Raw genomic sequence first — 21,641 nt, forward strand, 5'->3', positions numbered from 1 at the left:
CCTGGCAGCAGTGTTTATTATAAATTATGTTTATTGCAATGTTATACATAGTTGCAAATACTGCTGCAATAGAATGCTAAAGACATGTGCATGCTCATAAGTTGACCCTTCCACTGGGAACTATTTGGAATAAATACACAACACCATAATTGGGGTACAAAGGCCGCAGCTTTTTATTATTTTTTTAACACATAACCAATTATAAATAATCAAATCCTCAGTCAATACACAAACCCACCAACAGAGCTTGCCCATAGCAGTCCCATAAGTCCATTATCCATAATATTCTCCCCTGGCATTCCAGGAGGTACCCCTTACTGCTATCCCACCAGACAAGCACTCCGCCCCACTTGCTGCGACATGTCTTCCTCTATCTACAGGGCGGGAGGGAGCTTCTTCCCCACGGACCTTGTAGGAGAATTTGGAGCTCTTTTGGACCACTCCGCCTACTCTTATACTCACACCAGGGTCTCCACCCACCCACCCAGCACCATTGGTCCCTAGGTAGGGGTCACATGCCCCTCTGGCGTATATGCTCCTCCAGGGCTTCTTTTTAATGCAATAAGGTCCCCTGAAATTTATTTTTTGTGGGGGAACTTCCAGGAGGCCCACCAGTGATTTAGGGGTGTGGGACCTCAGCAGGAGGTAGACAATGGGTGTATTGCAGGCGGGACCAGACATGTCATGGGCAGACTGGGCGTCCCGCAGGTGGGGTGGGTGGTGCCGCTGGTAGGGTCGGTTGAAGCTTACTCAGTGCCTGGGCAGAGTAATGGTGGGAAGTCTTTGTTGGAAGTGGACAGTCATTATGCTGGGGTGGTAGTGCCACCCTGACGACACTGCTACTCTTATGAGCTTGCCCTTCAACAAAGGATACAAAGTGGACAAAGCAAATTCAATACTAGAAGTAAATTAGAAAGTTGTTTAAAATTGAATGCTAAATTTGAATAATAAAAGTTTTTTTTTTTTTTTTTTTAATTGAGTGGTGGGAAAAGGAAAGGACAACTGTTCCATCCATATCCTTGATTTTGAATTGCTTTGAATTGTTTATTGTTTATTGTTCATCATGGAAAAAAAATATCTACAGTTCTTTCAAAGATAAGTTTATGGAATCATTTGGTTTAACCTAATTTTCTCAACATCATTAATTTGTTAATAGAAATTCTCTGACCTCTTATTTCCTATGAGGACGTCTTCAGCACAGAAGACAGGCAGTTGGATCTTCAGCACAGAAGACAGGACAGTATACCCCAGGGGATTACATTTATGTTGTCAAATGTAAACATTTTTAAAACAACTTAACATCTTGTTTAATGCAATTATTTTTCAATAGCTAATCTCCACCCAACACTTGCCCTGTTTGGAGAAGCCAAACTGGGCTTCAGTCTGCAGACAAAAAAGTTAACTAAGGTCATTATGTTATAAAATCCATCACTTTTTAGTTGTTATCTGGTAAAGCCAATTAGATACATGTATGTAGCAGGGTTAGCCTTGGTACTTCTGCAGTGTGCTTTTCCTGTTCTCAGAAAATCCACAATATGCAGAGCTAAATTGTATCAGAAGGAGACAAAATAAATAATGAAAGTGTACTGTAAACTTGTTTTACTACACCCAACTAAACATTTTAAATTAAAATATCAAGCTTTTTACTGTCTGCCAGGATCCTTAGTGCAGCTCCAGATGTGTTAAAAAAAATCAGCTTTCGCATGGCTGCTAGTTTTGCTTGCGCTATCTTTCTCTTAGCTTGTTCTACTGGGAGGATTTGCAGCACCAAGGTTAGCACTGTGGCTAAGGAAGAGTGTGCTGTGGTTATGACGGCTGTGGCTCCTACATAAGTTGCTACTGAAGTTGCCAGCCATAAGAATGTTGTGTCCTGCGGTAAAGATAGCACAGCTGTGGTTCCTTTTAAAGTTACTGGAATTCTGCATACAGAGACCTGCGCTAAAGGTAGCAATATTTGTGTCCTTTGCATCGGAAATGATCATGCAGGTGTTTTGGAGCCAAGACCTCTGGGCAAAGCTTTAATAGACCAATACTGATGCCAGTTCTGTGTTTGGTAATTCTTTATAGAAGTCATGGTGTTCTATCTTCTTCCCTGTTTCCCTAATCCTCACCTTGTATCCTGGATTATGCCTATTGCCTCCTGCTTGCCTGTATTGTGCGTAGAGGACTGATTACCCGGCTACTGATCTTAGGAACAAAACTTTGGATTATTCCTCTGCTTCATTCTTATGATGTGGTGTTTTGCTCCTGTCTGCTCATTCGGTACTGGATCCTGGCCTTGCTGCTGACTGCCCTCCTGATAACCCTCTACAGGTAAACTGCTACTGTTAATCTAGTGACTTGTACCCTTCCTGGGCCTGTAACACATCTCCTGCAAAATTGTTTTTATACTCTAACCAAGGTAAGAACCTTTTTAACTTTTACTGCCACATTAAATAAAACTAAATTAGTAGCTATTGCTAATGCTACAAGCTAGCAGCAACACAAAGCAATATATATTTTTGAAATTATTTGTTTTTACTGAGCACAGGATTGTCAAGAACAAAAGTGATGCTAACTGTATATACTTACAGGCTGCAAGTCTATTTAACCCCTTAGAGACCATTAATCCTTAAAGGGATAGGAAAGTAAAAATTAAACTTGCATGATTCTGATAGAGCATGTAATTTAAAACAATTCACTTCTATTTTCAAATATGTTTCGTCCCTTGGTATCCCTTGTTGAAAAAGAATACGCACAAACCCTTTACTAGTGGGAGCTAGCTGTTGATTGGTCGCTGCATACATTTGTCTCTTGTGATTGGCTAACTAGATGTGTTCAGCTAGCTGCCAGTAGTGCAGTACTGTTCCTTCAGCAAAGGATAACAAGATAATGAAGCAATCTGATAATAAAAGTAAATTGGAAAGTTGTTTAAAATTGTCTATACTATCCAAATGATGAAATACAACACATCAAACCTGGAAGCAGATAGGCTACAGTAGCAGAAGACCACGCCGGGTGCCACTCTTGCCAACTAAGAACAGGAAACTGAGGCTACAATTCGCACAGGCTCACCAAAATTGGACAATAGAAGGTTGGAAAAAACGTTGCCTGGTCTGATGAGTCTCGATTTCAGCTGCGACATTCAGATGGTAGGGTCAAAATTTGGAGTAAACAATATGAAAGCATGGATCCGTCCTGCCTTGTATTAACTGTTCAGGCTGGTGGTGTAATGGTGTGGGGGATATTTTCTTGGCACACTTTGGGCCCCTTAGTACCAATTGAACATTGTTTAAATGCCACAGACTGCCGGAGTATAGTTGCTGACCATGTACATCCCTTTATGATTACAGTGTACCCATCTTCTGATGTCTACTTCCAGCATGTCACAAAGCTCAAATAATCTCAAACTGGTTTCTTGAACATGACAATGAGTTCACTGTACTCCAATGGCCTCCACAGTCACCAGATCTCAATCCAATAGAGCACCTCTGGGATATGGTGGAAGGGGAGATTCGCATCATGGATGTGCAGCCGACAAATCTGCAGCAACTGTGTGAGGCTATCATGTCAACATGGACCAAAATGTCTGAGGAATGTTTCCAACACCTTGTTGAATCTATGCCACAAAGAATTAAGGCAGTTCTTAAGGCAAAAGGGGGTCCAACCAGGTTTTAGCAAGGTGCATCTAATAAAGTGGCCGGTGAGTAATTCGTAAAGAGCATCTAATTTAAACAACTTTCCCATTTACTACTATTATCTAATTTTCTTTACTTTATTCACTTTGTACCCTTTGTTGAAGAAACAGCATTTAGTTAAAGGGACACTGAACCCAATTTTTTTCTTTTGTGATTCAGATAGAGCATGCAATTTTAAGCAACGTTCTAATTTACTCCTATTATCAATTTTTCTTCATTCTCTTGCTATCTTTATTTGAAAAAGAAGGCATCTAAGCTAATTTTTTTGGTTCAGAACAATGGACAGCAATTGTTTATTGGTGGATGAATTTATCCACCAATCAGCAAGAACAACCCAGGTTGTTCACCAAAAATGGTCCAGTATCTAAACTTCCATTCTTGCATTTCAAATAACGATACAAAGAGAATGAAGAAAATTTGATAATAGGAGTAAATTAGAAAGTTGCTTAAAATTACATGCTTTATCTGAATCATGAAAGAATCATGTCCCTTTTGTTCCAAGAAGTATTAATGGCCATTTGACTAAATAACTTTTGTTTTAAAAGATACAGAAATTCAGCTTTGTGTGGTCACACGTCAAATTCAGTTTTGTGTGATCACTTACGTCAAAGGATATTTTTTAAAACTTTATGTTAATTACAATTGCATAATATCTGTGAGCACTGTATATGTTGACAGGAAGATGATTGTAAAGAACACATAAACATATTTTATATCAGTAACTCATGATCAATATAGGTTTATGGTTTATGACCTGATATGAGTAAGCACCCTGTTTGAGTAGTGAACTATAAACTTGAGCTATTGTTACTAAGGTGAGAACATTATATTCTTTAAAAGAAATGTCTCCATTTCTTATGTTCATACATACTGCTAGTGCACCCATTGGAGTTTAAGAATGTACTCTTATTGGACACAAAGGTTTTATCTTAGTACTCATAGCTCATTTTGATTGAATACAATGGAACTGTGAAATACATTTTTACTCTTTAAAGTCTATTGTTTTATTAATCTTTTTAAAGAAGAGAGACATATTATCAAAATATATTATCTGACTTGTCGAAAAGACATTTTCCCTTTATGGTTGTACAAAGCAGCATGTATTACACAAATGTTGAGAGGAGGGTTAAGCTGAGGTATTGCTTCATTGTTATTATATTATTTTAAATTAAAATGAAAGATTATGAACAACCAAAGACCTGTTTTGTTTCAAAGATCAGCCTTGGAAATACATTTAAACTGGTATATTATAGGTAACTAAAGACTAATGCTTTAGAATGTGGAAGGCTTTGAAACATGTAGACATTTAATATCACTATATCATTAATAGCTTGCAGATTGCCTTTTAGTGTTTCCTGGGAAATTATATGCTTTTCCTTCTATAGAACAAGGGACATTTTCAGTACTAATGGAACAATATTAATAGTTATATAAATATCAATTGTAATTACAGATCAGCAAATAAAGCAGGAAAGATCAGATGGGTTACAGTAGGACTATAGATGCTAATGTCAGAGATTTTCTTAAGTATTGTTATTATATTTATTTACATGAGCCATGTTGAGCGGAGTCCATTGTACTACAAAATACAAATGTGCTTTGTTCGCTGTGGCATATTTAATGCCACTCAATTCAAAGAACAATTTCAGAAAGATGTGAAGTCCGGTTGGAAACCTCATCTATTTTCTTCCTTCAGGTAATGTATGTTTGAACAGGTTGCAAATTATTTGAAGATTTAAAAGTAATGAGGGAAAATGAATGTAATAGTATATGAATAATAGATGAAAGCAATGTGGGCTAATTATTTAACAGTGCAATTACTAATATGTCATGCGCCTTTGTTATAGCAAATTGTAATATAAAATTGGTATCAAGATCTGAATAGTGTTTGAATGGCTTACGTGACACAATAAAGTATTACCTTATACATTAGATTAGCATTTTAGTCCTCATTTCTTTAATAAATGGCCTTTAGCTGCATATATCAAATAAATGTGAAAGGAACACATATGTTGTAAGCTATCTCTATGGAGTACCAAACTGCTATAGTTTCATCCAGTTTGGATTATGTCTTTCAAGGACATGTTAGTGCAATAATAAAAGGTTGTTATCCTCAGTTTTCTTCTTTTCATCTCCCAGTATAAATACTACATACTGTGTCCTCCAGTACGCATGCCAAACCATTAAACAAAACCTTTTAACAGCAGATAAAAACAATAGTTAAAATGCTGGATCACATTCCAGTTGCTAACAACAAAATCACTTTTACAAGGTTAAAATGTGTGTCCGGTTTTCAATACTTAAGTGTACAGTTGGAATGTTTACAAAAGTTATATTTAAGGCAAAAGTGCAGGTACTGGCAGGCCTCACTGGGACCACAAATAGGCGCACAGCATTTTAAGGTAGTGCAGCCCACTCCCCCCCCCCTTTCCTATTTAACCATATCCCAAAACCGAGAAGTATAATATGCTAGTTTGATTTGCAAAACTATTAACTGTTTATAACACCTTTCAGTCAATGTATTTTTTTAAATTTGTTGATATTAAAAAGTAAAAATGTGAAATATAAAAATAATCAACAAAAGCTATTAAAGTTCAAAGTTAAAGGGACATAATACCTAAATGTTGAAGCCCTTGAAAGTAATGCAGCATAGCTTTAAAAAGCTGACTAGAAAATATCACTTGAACATCTATGTAAAAAAGATATTTTACATCAAGATTTCCTAAGTAGTCACACAACACTGTAAAGATACTTTAAGCAGTCAATCAGGATGCTAGTCCCAAGACTTGCAAGGGAGTGTGTATCAGTCATGTGCAGGCACAGTCATGTTATTTTCCTATTCAATTTAAGGAAGTTTACTTTTAAATCTCACGAGATTACAAAGGAAAGCATGACCTCAGCACTGCTGATGCTGTTTGGTTAATTTTTTTTTTGTTTGTTTTGTTTTTCAACTTGCAGCTGGAAAGCAGCTGAAGTATAACCATTCACAGAGCACTTAGGGGTAGATTTATCAAACAGCTTGCTTTTTGTTACCCCCCCAAAAAAAGCCCCATATATTTCCTTTATTAGGCAGGTCTTTTTATGTTTTCTTTTTCTTTTGTCACTATTGATTTCTCACTCATTCCTGTCAATACGACACACACGCCTTTTTTATGAATGACTATTCTCTACAATGTTTCTCTTATATACTTCATTTTTGCCCAACCCATCTTAATTATTGCCTTTTTTTAAATGCACAGTGAGAGTTGCGCAAACAAAACATGTTAAGTGCCACGTAAAATCATTTGTCACCTATGACCTCAATAATTCTCTGTTTATCTGTTATTGCTAGCGCCATAGACTATAATTTATTTACTGCTAAGCTGAATTTATTTAATGCTAGCTGTAAGGATGACTAAAGGTTAATACACAAAGGGCCAGATTACAAGTGGAGTGGTATTTTGCAAATCCTCTATAGCGATAACTCCGCTAGAATTAAAATTTTTGCACTAGTGGGGTTGCGCTGGTATTACAAATTGAAAATAAACTGTTTTTGCTCTAGCAGTAACCCGACTAGAGCAAAAATCCGAACTTAGAATATCTCATGCACGTTTACATATTTCCCCATAGGAGTCAATAGTGAAAAAAAGTTGGAAAAAACACACATATACAACAATACACATATAAATACATACATACATTTGTACACACACATACATACAAATATATAATATAAATATATAATATATATATATATATATATATATATATATATATATATAGAGAGAGAGAGAGAGAGAGAGAGAGAAGTGCACTCACAGGAATGAACAACCAGCTCAATACCATTGTTAGCCTGTTCTATGGCAATTTACCACCTGTGTGCAACTTCTTTTAGTCCAGTAATGCTTTTCACAGAGTAGAACTTTCCTGTAGTATATCAATCTGATCCCGCCTATTACGGTAAGTCCAGCACCGAAATACCAGGCAATTCCTCTCTGAACAAGGAACACAGCAACCCAAGACGAACGTTTCGGCCTTCATTGGTCCTCATCAGTGAGGTGTAGCAGTATTCCTCTAAGCACACTGAGCAAGGAGTCCACATCTGGTTGCCCCTTTTTCCCATAGGGAGACTAAATACACACAGAGAGAGAAGTGCACTCACAGGAACGAACAACCAGCTCAATACCATTGTTAGCCTGTTCTATGGCAATTTACCACCTGGGTGCAACTTCTTTTAGCCCAGTAATGCTTTTCACAACGTAGAACTTTCCTGTACTATATAAGGCTGATCCCGTCTATTACCGTCAGTCCAGCACCGAAATACCAGGTAATTCCTCTCTGAACAAGGAACACAGCAACACCTGATGATCGTTTCGGCATTCATTGGGCCTCGTTAGTGACGTGTAGCAGTATTCCTCTAAGCACATTGAGCAAGGGGTCCACATCTGGTTGCCCCTTTTTCCCATAGGGAGACTAAATACACACAGAGAGAGAAGTGCACATAGATATATATATATATATATATATATATATATATATACATATATATATATATATATATATATATACATATACAATATCTCACAAAAGTGAGTACACCCCTCATATTTTTGTAAATATTTTATTATATCTTTTCATGTGACAACACTGTAGAAATTACACTTTGCTACAATGTAAAGTAGGTAATGTACAGCCTGTATAACAGTGTAAATTTGCTGTCCCCTCAAAATAACTCAACACACAGCCATTATTGTCTAAACCGTTGGCAATAAAAGTGAGTATACCCCTAAGTGGAAATGTCCAAATTGGGCCCAAAGTGTCAATATTTTGTGTGGCCACCATTATTTTCCAGGACTGCCTTAACCCTCTTGGGCATAGAGTTCACCAGAGCTTCACAAGTTGCCACTGGAGTCCTCTTCCACTCATCCATGACGCCATCACAGAGCTTGTGGATGTTAGAGACCTTGCGCTTCCCCACCTTCCATTTGAGGATGCCCCACAGATGCTCAATAGGGTTTAGGTCTAGAGACATGCTTGGCCAGTCCATCACCTTTACCTTCAGCTTCTTTAGCAAGGCAATGGTCATTGTGGAGGTGTATTTGGGGTTGTTATCATGCTGGAATACTGCCCTGCGACCCAGTCTCCGAAGGGAGGGGATCATGCTCTGCTTCAGTATGTCACAGTACATGTCGGCATTCATGGATCTTTCAATTAACTGTAGCTCCCCAGTGCCGGCAGCACTCATGCAGGCCCAGACCATTACACTCCCACCACCATGCTTGATTTTAGGCAAGACACACTTGTCTTTGTACTCCTCACCTGGTTACCGCCACACACGCTTGACACCATCTGAACCAAATAAGTTTATCTTGGTCTCATTGGACCACAGGACATGGTTCCAGTAATCCATGTCCTTAGTCTTCTTGTCTTCAGCAAACTGTTTGCAGGCTTTCTTGTGCATCATTTTTAGAAGAGGTTTCCTTCTGGGATGACAATCATGCAGACCAATTTGATGCAGTGTGCGGTGTATGGTCTGAGCACTGACAGAATGACCCCCACCCCTTCAACCTCTGCAGCAATGCTGGCAGCACTCATACGTCTATTTCCCAAAGACAATCTCTGGATATGACACTGAACACGTGCACTCAACTTCTTTTGTCGACCATGGCAAGGCCTGTTCTGAGTGGAACCTGTCCTGTGAAACCGCTGTATGGTCTTGCCCACCATGCTGTAGCTCAGTTTCAGGGTTTGGCAATCTTCTTAAAGCCTAGGCCATCTTTATGTAGAGCAACAATTCTTTTTTTCAGATCCTCAGAGAGTTCTTTGCCATGAGATGCCATGTTGAACTCTTAGTGACCAGTATGAGAGAGTGTGAGAGCGAACACACCAAATTTAACACACCTGCTCCCCATTCACACCTGAGACCTAGTAACACTAATGAGTCACATGACACCGGGGAGGGAAAATTGCTAATTGGGCCCAATTTGGACATTTCCACTTAGGGGTGTACTCACTTTTGTTGCCAATGGTTTAGACATTAATGGCTGTGTGTTGAGTTATTTTGAGGGGACAGCAAATTTACACTGTTATACAGGCTGTACACTCACTACTTCACATTGTAGCAAAGTGCCATTCCTTCAGTTATGACACATGAAAAGATATAATAAAATATTTACAAAAATGTGAGGGGTGTGCTCACTTTTTTGTGATATACTGTACATATTAAGACATGTACTGTATATGTATGTACAGTATGTCTATGTTAAAACACCCAAGATCTCATAACTTTGAGCTCATAACTTTTATTTAGAATGTTTTTTGTAATAATCTTTATTAGACATTGTTATTATAAGATAAGTGTAAGTGTACTTTGTAATGTATTTTTTATGTGTTTTATTATACTTTTTATTTTCACTATTTAACCACAGCTCTGAAATCACATAAATGATTCTAGAGTGAATCTTGCTCAACTTGTAATATCAGCACAATTTAACAGGAGCACAAATGATCATGAAAACCCTTGTGCAATTATTTGCGTGCCACTTGTAATCTAACACAAAATGTATATAACACACATGTTTAAAGGGACACTAAAGTTAAAATTAAAGTTTCATGACTCAGATAAAGCTTGAAATTAAAAATACTTTCTAATATACTTTCATTTTTAAAACATACACATTTTTATTTAAACCAAACTATCTGAGTCTACTGCTCCTACTGAGCATGTGCAAATGTGCACAGTATATACGTATATGCATTTTGTGATTGGCTGATGGCTGTCACATGATATAAGAGAAGGGAAAATTGGATGAACTTTGAAATTTCCCTAAAAAATTCTACTGCTCATTTCAAATTCAAAGTAAGTGCTGTTGCATTGTCTTTTTATCTTGCATTTGTCAGTTATTTGATTCTGCTGTATTTAGTGGTCCTTTAAAGTACACAGGAGTACTTGCTTATGAAAAAAATGTTAAAGGAACAGTCTACACTAAAATTGTTATTGTTTAATAAGATAGATAATGCCTTTACTACCTGCCTTTACTACCCATTCCCCAGCTCTGCACAACCACATTTAAACCACTAAATGTCTGCCTGTTTATAAGCCACTATAGGCAGCCTCTTAATCACATGCTTTTTTATTGGCTTTTCACAACAGGAGATTGCTAGTTCATGTGGGCCATATAGATAACATTGTGTTCACGCCCAAGGAGTTATTTAAGATTTAGCACAACTCAGTACTAAATGCATGTCAATAGATAATAAACAAGTCATGTGATCACGGGGCTGTCAGAAGATGCTTAGATACAAGGTAATCACAGAGGTAAAACGTGTATTAATATAACTGTGTTAGTTATGCAATACTGGGGAATGTGTAATAAAGGGATTATCTATCTTTTAAAACAATAACAATTCTATAGTAGACTGTCCCTTTAACACCAATATAGAATCAAACAGATTTTTCCACCATACCTCTTATTGCAGGCCAATAGACACAATTAAATATTTGTTGTTTTTATTACTTGATGATTTTGTAAAACGTTTCTAAACAAGTGTGGATTTAAAATGAGCTAAAGGTGTTTAGTTACTTGGTATCACAGATACTGCAATTTAAAGTGTTTATTATCTAGTGATACAGTTTTGTAAAGTTCAAAGTTGTCCAATTATCTCTATATAAAGCAAAAGTGTCTAATATAAACATTATTTTCTGTTTTCTAAATTGCAGATATGTTAACAACACTACTGATAAAATTACTGCTATGCAGTGTGTGGGGAACTCAGAAAATCTCAGCTATCTTAAGCTTGACATCTAGTCCAGCGTTGACAATGACTGCACTCAATGGGTCTGAAACTGAAGATCCCAAACAAACATTCACTGTTCTTCTTGACCTGGACCTCGGGACGGCTGAAACTGATCTAGTCACAGATGGTGGGACCCAAGAAAATTCCCAGACTTCTGTAACATCCACAGTAACCCCTGTTTTAAACAATGTGACAAATGGAGTGGAAAATAAAATTGAACTCCAGGAGCTAACTGCAACTAGTATTGATCCCTTACAGCCAATTATTGTAGATGTATTCAACATTACAAGCAGTGAGAATGCTTCTCCTGTAGTAGACAGTGCTCCTGAAGAGAAAGGAAACAATGACACTTTAATCTCATCGCTAGAAACTAACAATGCCCATCCGTATGAGGATCTGCCTGTTTCTTTCCTAAAAATACCAAATGAAAATAGTACAGCTGGCTATCAGTGCTACTGTAATATTCCAGGACCTCAAGGACAAAAGGGAGACAGAGGTGAAAGAGGGGACCCAGGTAATTCTAACTAGCAGAGCTACTATATACTATATACCACCACTGATTACCATTTGAGAAATAACATTTACTGGAACTCACAGTCATAAGGATTTAACGAAGAAAGTTGCATTGCCAATGCTAATATATATATATATATATATATATATATATATATATATATATATATATATATATATATATATATGTGTGTGTGTGTGTGTGTGTGTGAATTAGTAAAAAGCAGATCCATTCATAAGTTTAGTTACTTAAAAAGTACATTAACATAAAACAAATTCTATCATGTAAATAAGTTAGCTATACTTTAATATTTAAAAAAAGTGTTTGTTTTATTAAACTGAGTGTATGATTATACTCACTGGCTGATAAACACACCATAGCTCACATATTGATTGACAGTGATATGCAGTTAGCTCCCAAAACAAAACATACATTTTTCAGTTGTAAACATTTTATTTTTTATTACATGTACTTTTTACATGCACTGAAAATTTATTTCATGTCAGTTTAATTTACAAACTGCAATATCTAACTTTTCAAAAATATTAGTGTTAGTTATTTCCCCAAATATTTGTTGGCTGCACTATTTGGTTTTTGTTTAGTTTAAAACAAAACAAATACTGGAAATCCATTAAACATTTACATTTGTTTTCGTTAAATGAATGTAAATGTTCAAAAACTACAGGTGAAAAAGTTTACCCGTAGCTTTAACTTTTATACTTACCTTTTGCACACTGGAGAGCTGCGCTAACCTGCTCCTCTTCTTCACAGAACCCTGGGTTGCGCTAATAGGAGTCTAAGCATGGCCGGTTCCAAGAACCTGCACTAAAGGACCTTCTTGATTAGAGCTGCCACGCTAAGCCTCCTGTTATCACAGCCGGGATCCTTTGAAGAAGAGAACCTGGTTACCGTGAATCACCAGCATGCAAAAGGTAAGTATTAACCCCATAAATTTAAATTTCATTGGTAAATTAATTTGGATATTCATTTCATGAAACTAATGCACATCTCTAATATATATATATATATATATATATATATATATATATATATATATATATATATATATATATATAAACACGGAAGGGGACTGCACTCCTAGACCGGATCGGGTACACATCCCATGACCCTGCAACATGCTCAGCACTGGGTGCTCAGTGGCACTCACAAGAAGCTGTGCTGTCACCAGAGTCACAGGCAGTTAACCCCAGACAGGTCTGGGTGCAAGAACCATAGGGGAAATTACAAAACAAATTAATACAACACACAGAGAAAACCCTGCACTCACTAGCAAGCTCACAGCTAAGATTTAAAAGCAAAAATTTAAAGGTTAGTTACCGCATCTGGCCAAATGGGACAAGCCCAGGTACCACATCAAGGTCCTTTCCAAAACCTGGGACCCTAAAGCAGCCACACAATGCAAGCTCTCAAATCCAAACAACTGGGAACAAGGAACGGGTGCACAGGCGTATGTAATCACCCCAGTAATATACAAAACACGGAAGGGGACTGCACTCCTAGACCGGACCGGGTACAAATCCTATGACCCTGCAACATGCTCAGCCCTGGGTGCTCAGTGGCACTCACAAGAAGCTGTGCTGTCACCAGAGTTCGCACTTTTAGCTTTAGTGTAGAGATTACCCTACCACCTGAAACTTCCCACCCCCTAATCTCTACCGGATCCTTTTTAAACAGCTCTTCCCTTGCTCCCCCCCCCATCTTAAAGGAACACTAAAGGCACAAGAAAACAAATCGCAGTTGAAAAGAAAATCATAAAATCAATATTTTTATAATGCCCTATCTGTTTCAATTACTTGCCGTTTAGAAGATATTTGGCTCCTAAGTTTTAACCCTTTCCAAACTAACGCCGTTTTCATCATTCTCGTTGTCCAATTCGGGCTGACAACCCAGGTTGGAAGATGGCGACCGTTATTCTTATTGCGCATGCACAAGATACCACAACGTCATCCATTACGTCACTCTCTGCATATCAGTACTGTATGCAGTAGAGACCCGTTCTATCGATCGCGGATCAGAAGCGTTTGCTGCACAGTCAAGGTAAGTTCCTTGCTTGCGTGCATGCACTTAGATCATCTCACTAGAATAAACGAGCAATTAACTTTATAAAATAAAATCTCCCTAGAATTAATGAGCAATTAACTTTAAACAATAGAATCTCCCTAGAATGAATGAGCAATTAACTTTAAACAATAGAATCTCCCTAAAATTAACAAGCAATTCAATTTAAATAATAGAATCTCCCTAGAATTACAGAGCAATTAACTTTATAAAATAGAATCTCCCTAGAATTAACGGGCAAATAACAATAAAATAGAATCTACATATAATTAACGAGCAAATATATTAAACATAATAGAATCTTCCTAGCATTAACAAGCAATTAAAAATCAAGTGAGTAATAATATTTATGAATAAAAGAGAGATAAGTGAAAGGGGTATGATTAAACCTCTTTCCAAAAAGTAAGGGAAATCAGCACTCTTTTTGCATTAAACCATGTTATTTTATTATCCATATAAATGCATCTCCCAGACACAAGTGAATTCCCACGTGAAATTGGAACCAATAAATCTATACATATAAGTGCATCTAAGTGCTTATTAAACCATTTATTTCAACACATTACATATAAATGCAACACTTAATATGTCCCTTTAAGACCTTATAGCATATTTAAATAGGCAAATATTGTCCATTGCTCATATTGGATTGTCAACCTCAAATTTTCCAGGCAAGGTTAGTTCATCATCCAAACAAAGAACTAAGTACAAAAACCATTGGGATTGTCCATCCTGTATTTTTTACAAAACAAAGCAGTTATATTCAAACTGTATTGAGCCAACTTCACAGCTCCCTTAAATGCTCTACCATCAATCAGAGCTGTTTAACACACTCTAGCATTTTGCTTTAAAAGGGCTGTTTATAGATCTTGCTTGCAGGCTTACAAAGTGCAATCAGCGACCGCGGTACATAACCGCTTTTTAAGTCAAACTACACCAGCTAGCTTACTCCTCTTACCGGATCCGTGGATCATCAGAAGTATAGACATCCAAGATGCACCGCACTTTAACAATCTAATATGAGCAATAAACGATATGTGCCTATTCAAATTTGCTATAAGGTCTTAAAGGGACATATTAACGTTGCATTTATATGTAATGTGTTGAAGTAAATAATTTAATAAGCACTTAGATGCACTTATATGTATATATATTTCACAATTTCACGTGGGAATTCACTTGTGTCTGGGAGATGCATTTTTATGGATAATAAAAGAACTTATGGTGTAAAAAAGTGTGCTGATTTCCCTTACTTTTTTGGAAAGAGGTTTAATCATACCCTTTCACTTATCTCTCTTTTTAAAAGTTTAAAATGTTAATTTGAGGGTCTGCACCAACAATCCTTTGAATAAGGTGAATAATTTTATAAATAACCATTTGTGTAGAGATTAAAAAATAGGACTACACCCTCTCCCTGCTCCATTAATTAAATTTATTAATAAAACCCAATATATACAGTATAAACAATCTGATATTTCTAATATATTTTTTTTTATATTAAATGCTTTTTAGTTTTTTTAAAATACTATTTTTAATACACTAGATTGCTAGAACAATTAAAAGATGATTAGAATGATCGTTATAAATAAATTAATTATTGTAAATGTTGATATTCATATAGGTACCGAAAATAACAATCAATTTATTGATATAATGATAAGGCATTGAAGCATACTACAGTTCGTTTACACATAAAATGGCTTGATAATCAATTTAATGGATTGAGCTAAGCAATGCGCAAGCGTTATTTATATTGAAATATGGGCGATTTTGGCATCACGCATGCAATTTTTTGGAGATTAAAGTGCGCATGCGCAAAACGCCGTATTTGGCTGTTAATTAAATGCATAAAAACGAGCTACGATAGGTTAGTGCTTTTGGGAAAGAACTGCCCATATTGGAGGGCTGGATTAGGTGACATCACGATCATATAATAAAACGTCTTTTTATGCTGTTATTCAGCTTTGTTTGTTTGAAAACAGGTTAGTAATTGATTTTTTTATAGGTATCTGTTGAAATGTGGGTTACGTTTTGTGTCCAAAATGCAAAAGTTAGTAACCCTTTAAGTACTGGCAGACAGTCTGCCAGTATGCAGTTTTATTCCTTTTTTTTATTGTTATTAATTTCCGTAGTGTAGGATTACCCCCTTACCTTCCCATCTCCCTGATCCCTCCCAAAAAACTCTCTACCCTTCCCCTTCTAAATAATTTCTGTCATCTTTGGTACTTTTAACTTATTTTAATATTAAAAAAAACATAAAACATTTTTTCTGTAGTGTAGCTGCTCAACTCCCTTCCCACTCCCTCATTTACCCACACTTCCTCCAAGAAACTTTCCCTTCCCTCTGATCCCCCCATCCACTTGGATCCCCATCTCACTCATCCAGAGAGTGTCCCTCTCTGCTTCAGTACCTCTGCAAGACTATTTCTGCACTGTCCAACACGTGGGGCAGTGCAGAAATAGCGCAATCTCCCTACTTTTAGCGAGATTGCGGCAGAGAGAGGCCCAGGACAGCAATGTCGTACAGGGTCCTTAAAGGGACAAAAAACAGGTTGAGATCTGCACATATCCTAAAAGGGCTAAATAATTAAAAATAGTTTGCTTAATTTTTTTTTTTTTTAATTGCTTTTTTTTTTATTTTCAAAAATAGGGAAATGAATTACATAGCTAAGCTGCCTGGAGCAGCCAACTCCACCCACCCTTATCAGTGTTTAGACACAGGGATTTTATTTTAACTGAGTTCACAGCTTCTAGGCATGCTCCAGCAGATAACCCCTATGCACTTTTGCATTCTACCAAACAATAGATATAGATACAGCCATAGAAGGAAATGTGTGTGGGGAAGTTAGAGCTTTACAATTCAGAAACTAAAAAGAAAGGGTTAATGGAGAGGAACTGTAGTATAAATGTGAATGTAAAGTAATTAAAGTACATATTATTATATTTTGTCTGTATCCTAACTTGTTTTATGTACCTTTAAGGGCTTAACAACCAGCGCCGTACAGGGTGGTCGTTAAGCGGTTAAGGCCAGGTATGTTTGTCTCGCTCTTGTCTCGCGCAGTCTCTACTGCGCATCGGCGCTGGTCGTTAAGGGGGTAAGGTGAGCTATATTTGTCTCCGGCTTGTCTCACGCCGTCTCTACTGTGCATGACTGCATCAGACAAACATACCTGGCCTTTTATTATATAGGATATATATATTTATATATATATATATATATATATATATTTATATATATATATAATCCAAAGTATAGCCAGAACTCTCCGGTGTTATTGAAAACAAGTTCCTTTAATATCCACTGTGAAGTTTCAGGGTTTCACCCCCGTCTTCAGACCATTACAACAACAATAATATTACATATGATAATTATATAGCATACTCACCACCTAAGTGATCCTATTACCTCTATCTCCCGTATGTGAATTTGAGCACAGCGGCTGTTTGGCTGGCGTGGTGCATGCGTGTATGCCTTATGCTAAGCTTCTATACCATAGTATTTGGTTGCTACATACATTTTACAATAAAACAGCCCGAATGTTACCTAGAGGCTTTAATGAAAAAAGGTGATATTCTACCATACCTATTTTATATATTGTGATTAGTAAGTGATGTAAACAGCCTAGACATTCTACAGAAAACAGACCCAGTACACTGTTATGAAACAAAGTTGTGGTTAGGAAATGTGAAACCAGGATGTTACTACATGTAATGGTATAATAGCGGGTAAATTCTTCCACCACCCCAGACACAAGAAGAAATATTACATCAAGCATAGAATTATATGCACCACTAACTACGTGGTATTGTATAAATGTTTCAATTTTAATTTAAATCTTAGTTGGCTTAGGTTTAGCTTGGATATTAGTTACCAGTGTATATAGCTCTTTATAATAGACAATTAGTAATAAGAGTGAGTCATAGCTAGTCATACTTAGTTATGTAAAAAGTGCTTGGATAATGCATACAGCCTTAAATATATATGTGAGTTATATGGTTTATCAACTTTTAGGTGCTATGATCTTGCTTGCGATTAGCCTAGTTACCGTTGGGTAAAGTAGGAGTCGTTACTCTAATTGATCGATCGTATGTACATATTGTTTTTATAGCATATGTATTGTTGCGGCATGTTGCTAGGCAACGGGCGGGGCCTATTTGTGACGCATGCACCGTGCCAAACAGCCGCCATGCTCAAATTCACATACGGGAGATAGAGGTAATAGCATCACTTAGGTGGTGAGTATGCTATATAAGTATCATATGTAATATTATTGTTGATGTAATGGTCTGAAGACGGGGGTGAAACCCCGAAACGTCACAGTGGATATTAAAGGTACATGTTTTCAATAACAACGGAGAGTGCTGGACCAGAGAGTGCTGGCTATACTTTGGAATCTATTGATACACTTGTTATGCACCGCACCCAGCATTGTAAACTTGTGCTAAACACATATGGACTTTATATACATTATATATATATATATATATATATATATATATATAAAAATATCTCCTCTGCGTACAATAATAACATATAATTTTATATATATATATATATATATATATATATATATATATATATATATAATGTATATAAAGTCCATATGTGTTGTACGCAGAGGAGATATTTTTATATATATATATATATATATATATATATATATATACAGTATATATATACATATATATATATATATATATATATATATATATACATACACACAGTACATATATATATATATATATATATATACACAGTATATATATATATATATATATATATATAAATATATGGTATTATTTTGATCAATGCAAAGGAGATACGTAAAAAATAAAATAAGTCAAGTGTTAATTATATCACTGTTGCAGCTAACTAGAGGGACACTCTAATAATTTTTATTGTTTTAAAAGATAGATAATCCATTTATTACCCATTATCCAGTTTTGTTCAACCAACACAGTTATATTAACCTTTTAAAGCCGTTATGGTGTTTTATTCCGACCTAACCACGCTGGGCTATAGCACCGTTAGGACGGAATAAAATGTCCTAGCCGTTTGGCTGTCCTGAAGCCAACGGCGCTTCCTGTATCTGATCGCGGTCTGGAGGGCGTGCCTAGCGTCATAGGGATGCCCCCCTGACCCGATCCCATAATTTAAATCTCGCAATCGCGTGCACGATTGCTGGATTTCAATTTGTCTACATTGGAACGTTGTTCCGTTGTAGACAAATTGACCCTGTCATGAAAGGCTTAATATACTTTTTACGTCTGTGATTACCTTCTATCTAAGCATCTTCTGACAGCTGATCACATGACTTTGTATTTATTATCTATTGACTTGCATTTAGTATTGAGCTGTGCTAACTCTTAAATAACTCCCCGGGCATGAACACATTGCTATCTATATGGCCCACATGAACTAACAGTCTCCTGTTGTGAAAAGCAAATACAAAAACATGTGATTAAGAGGCTGTCTATAGAGCCTTTGAAACAGGCAGAAATTTAGAGGTTGAAATGTTATACAGTATATTAATCTAACAATGTTGGTGTGCAAAGCTGGGGAATGGGTAGTAAAGGGCATTATCTATATTTTTAAACAATATTTTTTTTTGTGTAGACTGTCCCTTTAATGTTAAGTTCATGATCTCCATACAAATTGGATGTTAAGATTATAACTGATGCTCTCTTGTTTTAGGTACACCTGGGTTAGTCGGCAAGAGAGGTGCTAAGGGAGAAGCTGGACAGGAAGGAAGTAAAGGAGAAAAGGGGGGCAAAGGTGACCCAGGAGAAATGGGTATTGTTGGGCCAAAAGGTGAACCTGGTAACACATGTAATTCTTGTGCAAAGGGAGAGAAAGGAAACAGAGGTATACCTGGCATTAGTGGCCCCATAGGACTAAAAGGGGTGAAAGGTGAGCAAGGGGGGAGGGGGGAGACTGGATTGACAGGAAATACCGGGGAAAAGGGATCCAAAGGTATGGACGGTGCAAAGGGGGACACTGGAGAAATGGGACCAAAAGGATCTATGGGACCGCAAGGACCTGTTGGGGCAAAAGGTGATCCAGGAAAACCTGGAAGTCCAGGGCCTTCAGGATACCATGGAGTCAGAGGGATGCCAGGAATAAAAGGAGAAAAAGGGCAAAGAGGAACTTGCAATGAGCATGAAAATATAGCATTTTCAACAGGCCTTCAACGTCAAAGAAACCCACTGCCACCAGGATCCCGAATAAGATTTGAAAATGTTTTTGTGAATGAAAATAAACCGTTCAATGTTGAATCTGGTGTATTTGTTGCTGCTGTTGATGGTATTTACTTTTTCACATATCAAATAAGCACATCACATACATCTCTTAAGGTTGGCCTGTTTCACAATGGTGAATTAACTCTGCAAGCACAAGCCAGGGAATTTGAACATAACATTTGTCAAGCTTCTGGATCGATTCTTTTGCACCTTAATGAAGATGATGAAATCTGGCTTCAGGTTTTAAGTGGCGGTTTGATGTCTGATGAAACCACAGACTCTGTATTTTCAGGCTTTTTGTTATATTCCATTACAGACTAAATAAAAATGTATACCTGATTATAATCATAATTTGCATAATATAGCATTTTAACAATGAAAGGAAATATATATGTTGTATTTACTTGTACATTATTTTAATTACTGTATTGCAGAGTACGTTTTGAATGGGAAAGTTATTATAAGGAGGCTGCCTCTTTAAGATCAGTGTGCCGTTGGTGTTTTAAAAAGGGCACTTCCTTATTTGACCAATAGGGATCAGGCTTTTTGTATACAAAAGTGTAATTGGAGATATAGATTTTGCTTAAATGCGTCAAACAAATTCTGCTGTTTTTGTATTTTATATTTTTTCCTATTGTTTAAAGTCAAAATAATTCCAAGACCTTATCCAATATTTTATTTTCATATAATTAAGTATGGTTTATTGCCTAATAGCTTTAAAATCAATTTTGTTTAAGCATTAGTAGATGTTTGTAGTTCGTTCTAGTGACCTTTCATGTCAAACGCTATTACATAAAAAATACTTTACTCTATCATCTTAGAATGTCATACAGTGCATGCAATTACTTTTTAATGTACCCTACTGTCTTTATGTAACTCACACTTACAGCATCTACAGTTCTGAAGTTATTGATATTTGCTTTATTACAATCAGTAACTCCCTGAATACATATGAACTGCACTGTTTAAAAACAGCAAAGCTATAAGCAATATGCTGCTGATCATTTCACAGCAAGCAAAAGAAAATCCCATTCTAATGGTTGTATGGTAGATTTATTTCAGATTCATTAGCATGGTTAAAAATATACATTTTAAAAGTACACTGGCAGATGGCATCAATATGATTATGTACACATAAAGTATGATGAATAAAATATACTGCATGTTTTATTCCCCTCAAATGAGTCTTTGTGCTTTATAAATATGGTTCTTGTCAGACACTAACTCTTGCTACAGTTTATAGTCTCAGGTAGTGTCCATAGATGGATGGAGTCTAAAACAAACTGCTGATTATCAGGCCCTGATGCTGAGAGGTAGCTTAGTTTTCATAGGGGCCCATTTATCGTATGTCGGGC

The 21,641-nt window shown here is 36.5% G+C and overlaps 1 protein-coding gene across 1 annotated transcript in view; it reads left to right on the plus strand.

The window, feature by feature from the left end:
* The window catches only part of LOC128657450 (complement C1q and tumor necrosis factor-related protein 9-like), a 79,739-nt gene extending 59,132 nt beyond the window's left edge, over positions 1-20,607 (plus strand). The window contains exons 4-5 of the mRNA XM_053711804.1: positions 11,377-11,967; positions 19,742-20,607. Of these exons, the coding sequence (XP_053567779.1) occupies positions 11,377-11,967; positions 19,742-20,607 (1,457 nt within the window). The remainder of the gene's footprint in view (positions 1-11,376; positions 11,968-19,741) is intronic.
* The last annotated feature ends 1,034 nt before the right edge of the window (positions 20,608-21,641 follow it).

Source organism: Bombina bombina, chromosome 4 (genome assembly GCF_027579735.1).
Source record: "Bombina bombina isolate aBomBom1 chromosome 4, aBomBom1.pri, whole genome shotgun sequence".
Lineage (NCBI taxonomy): Eukaryota > Metazoa > Chordata > Amphibia > Anura > Bombinatoridae > Bombina > Bombina bombina.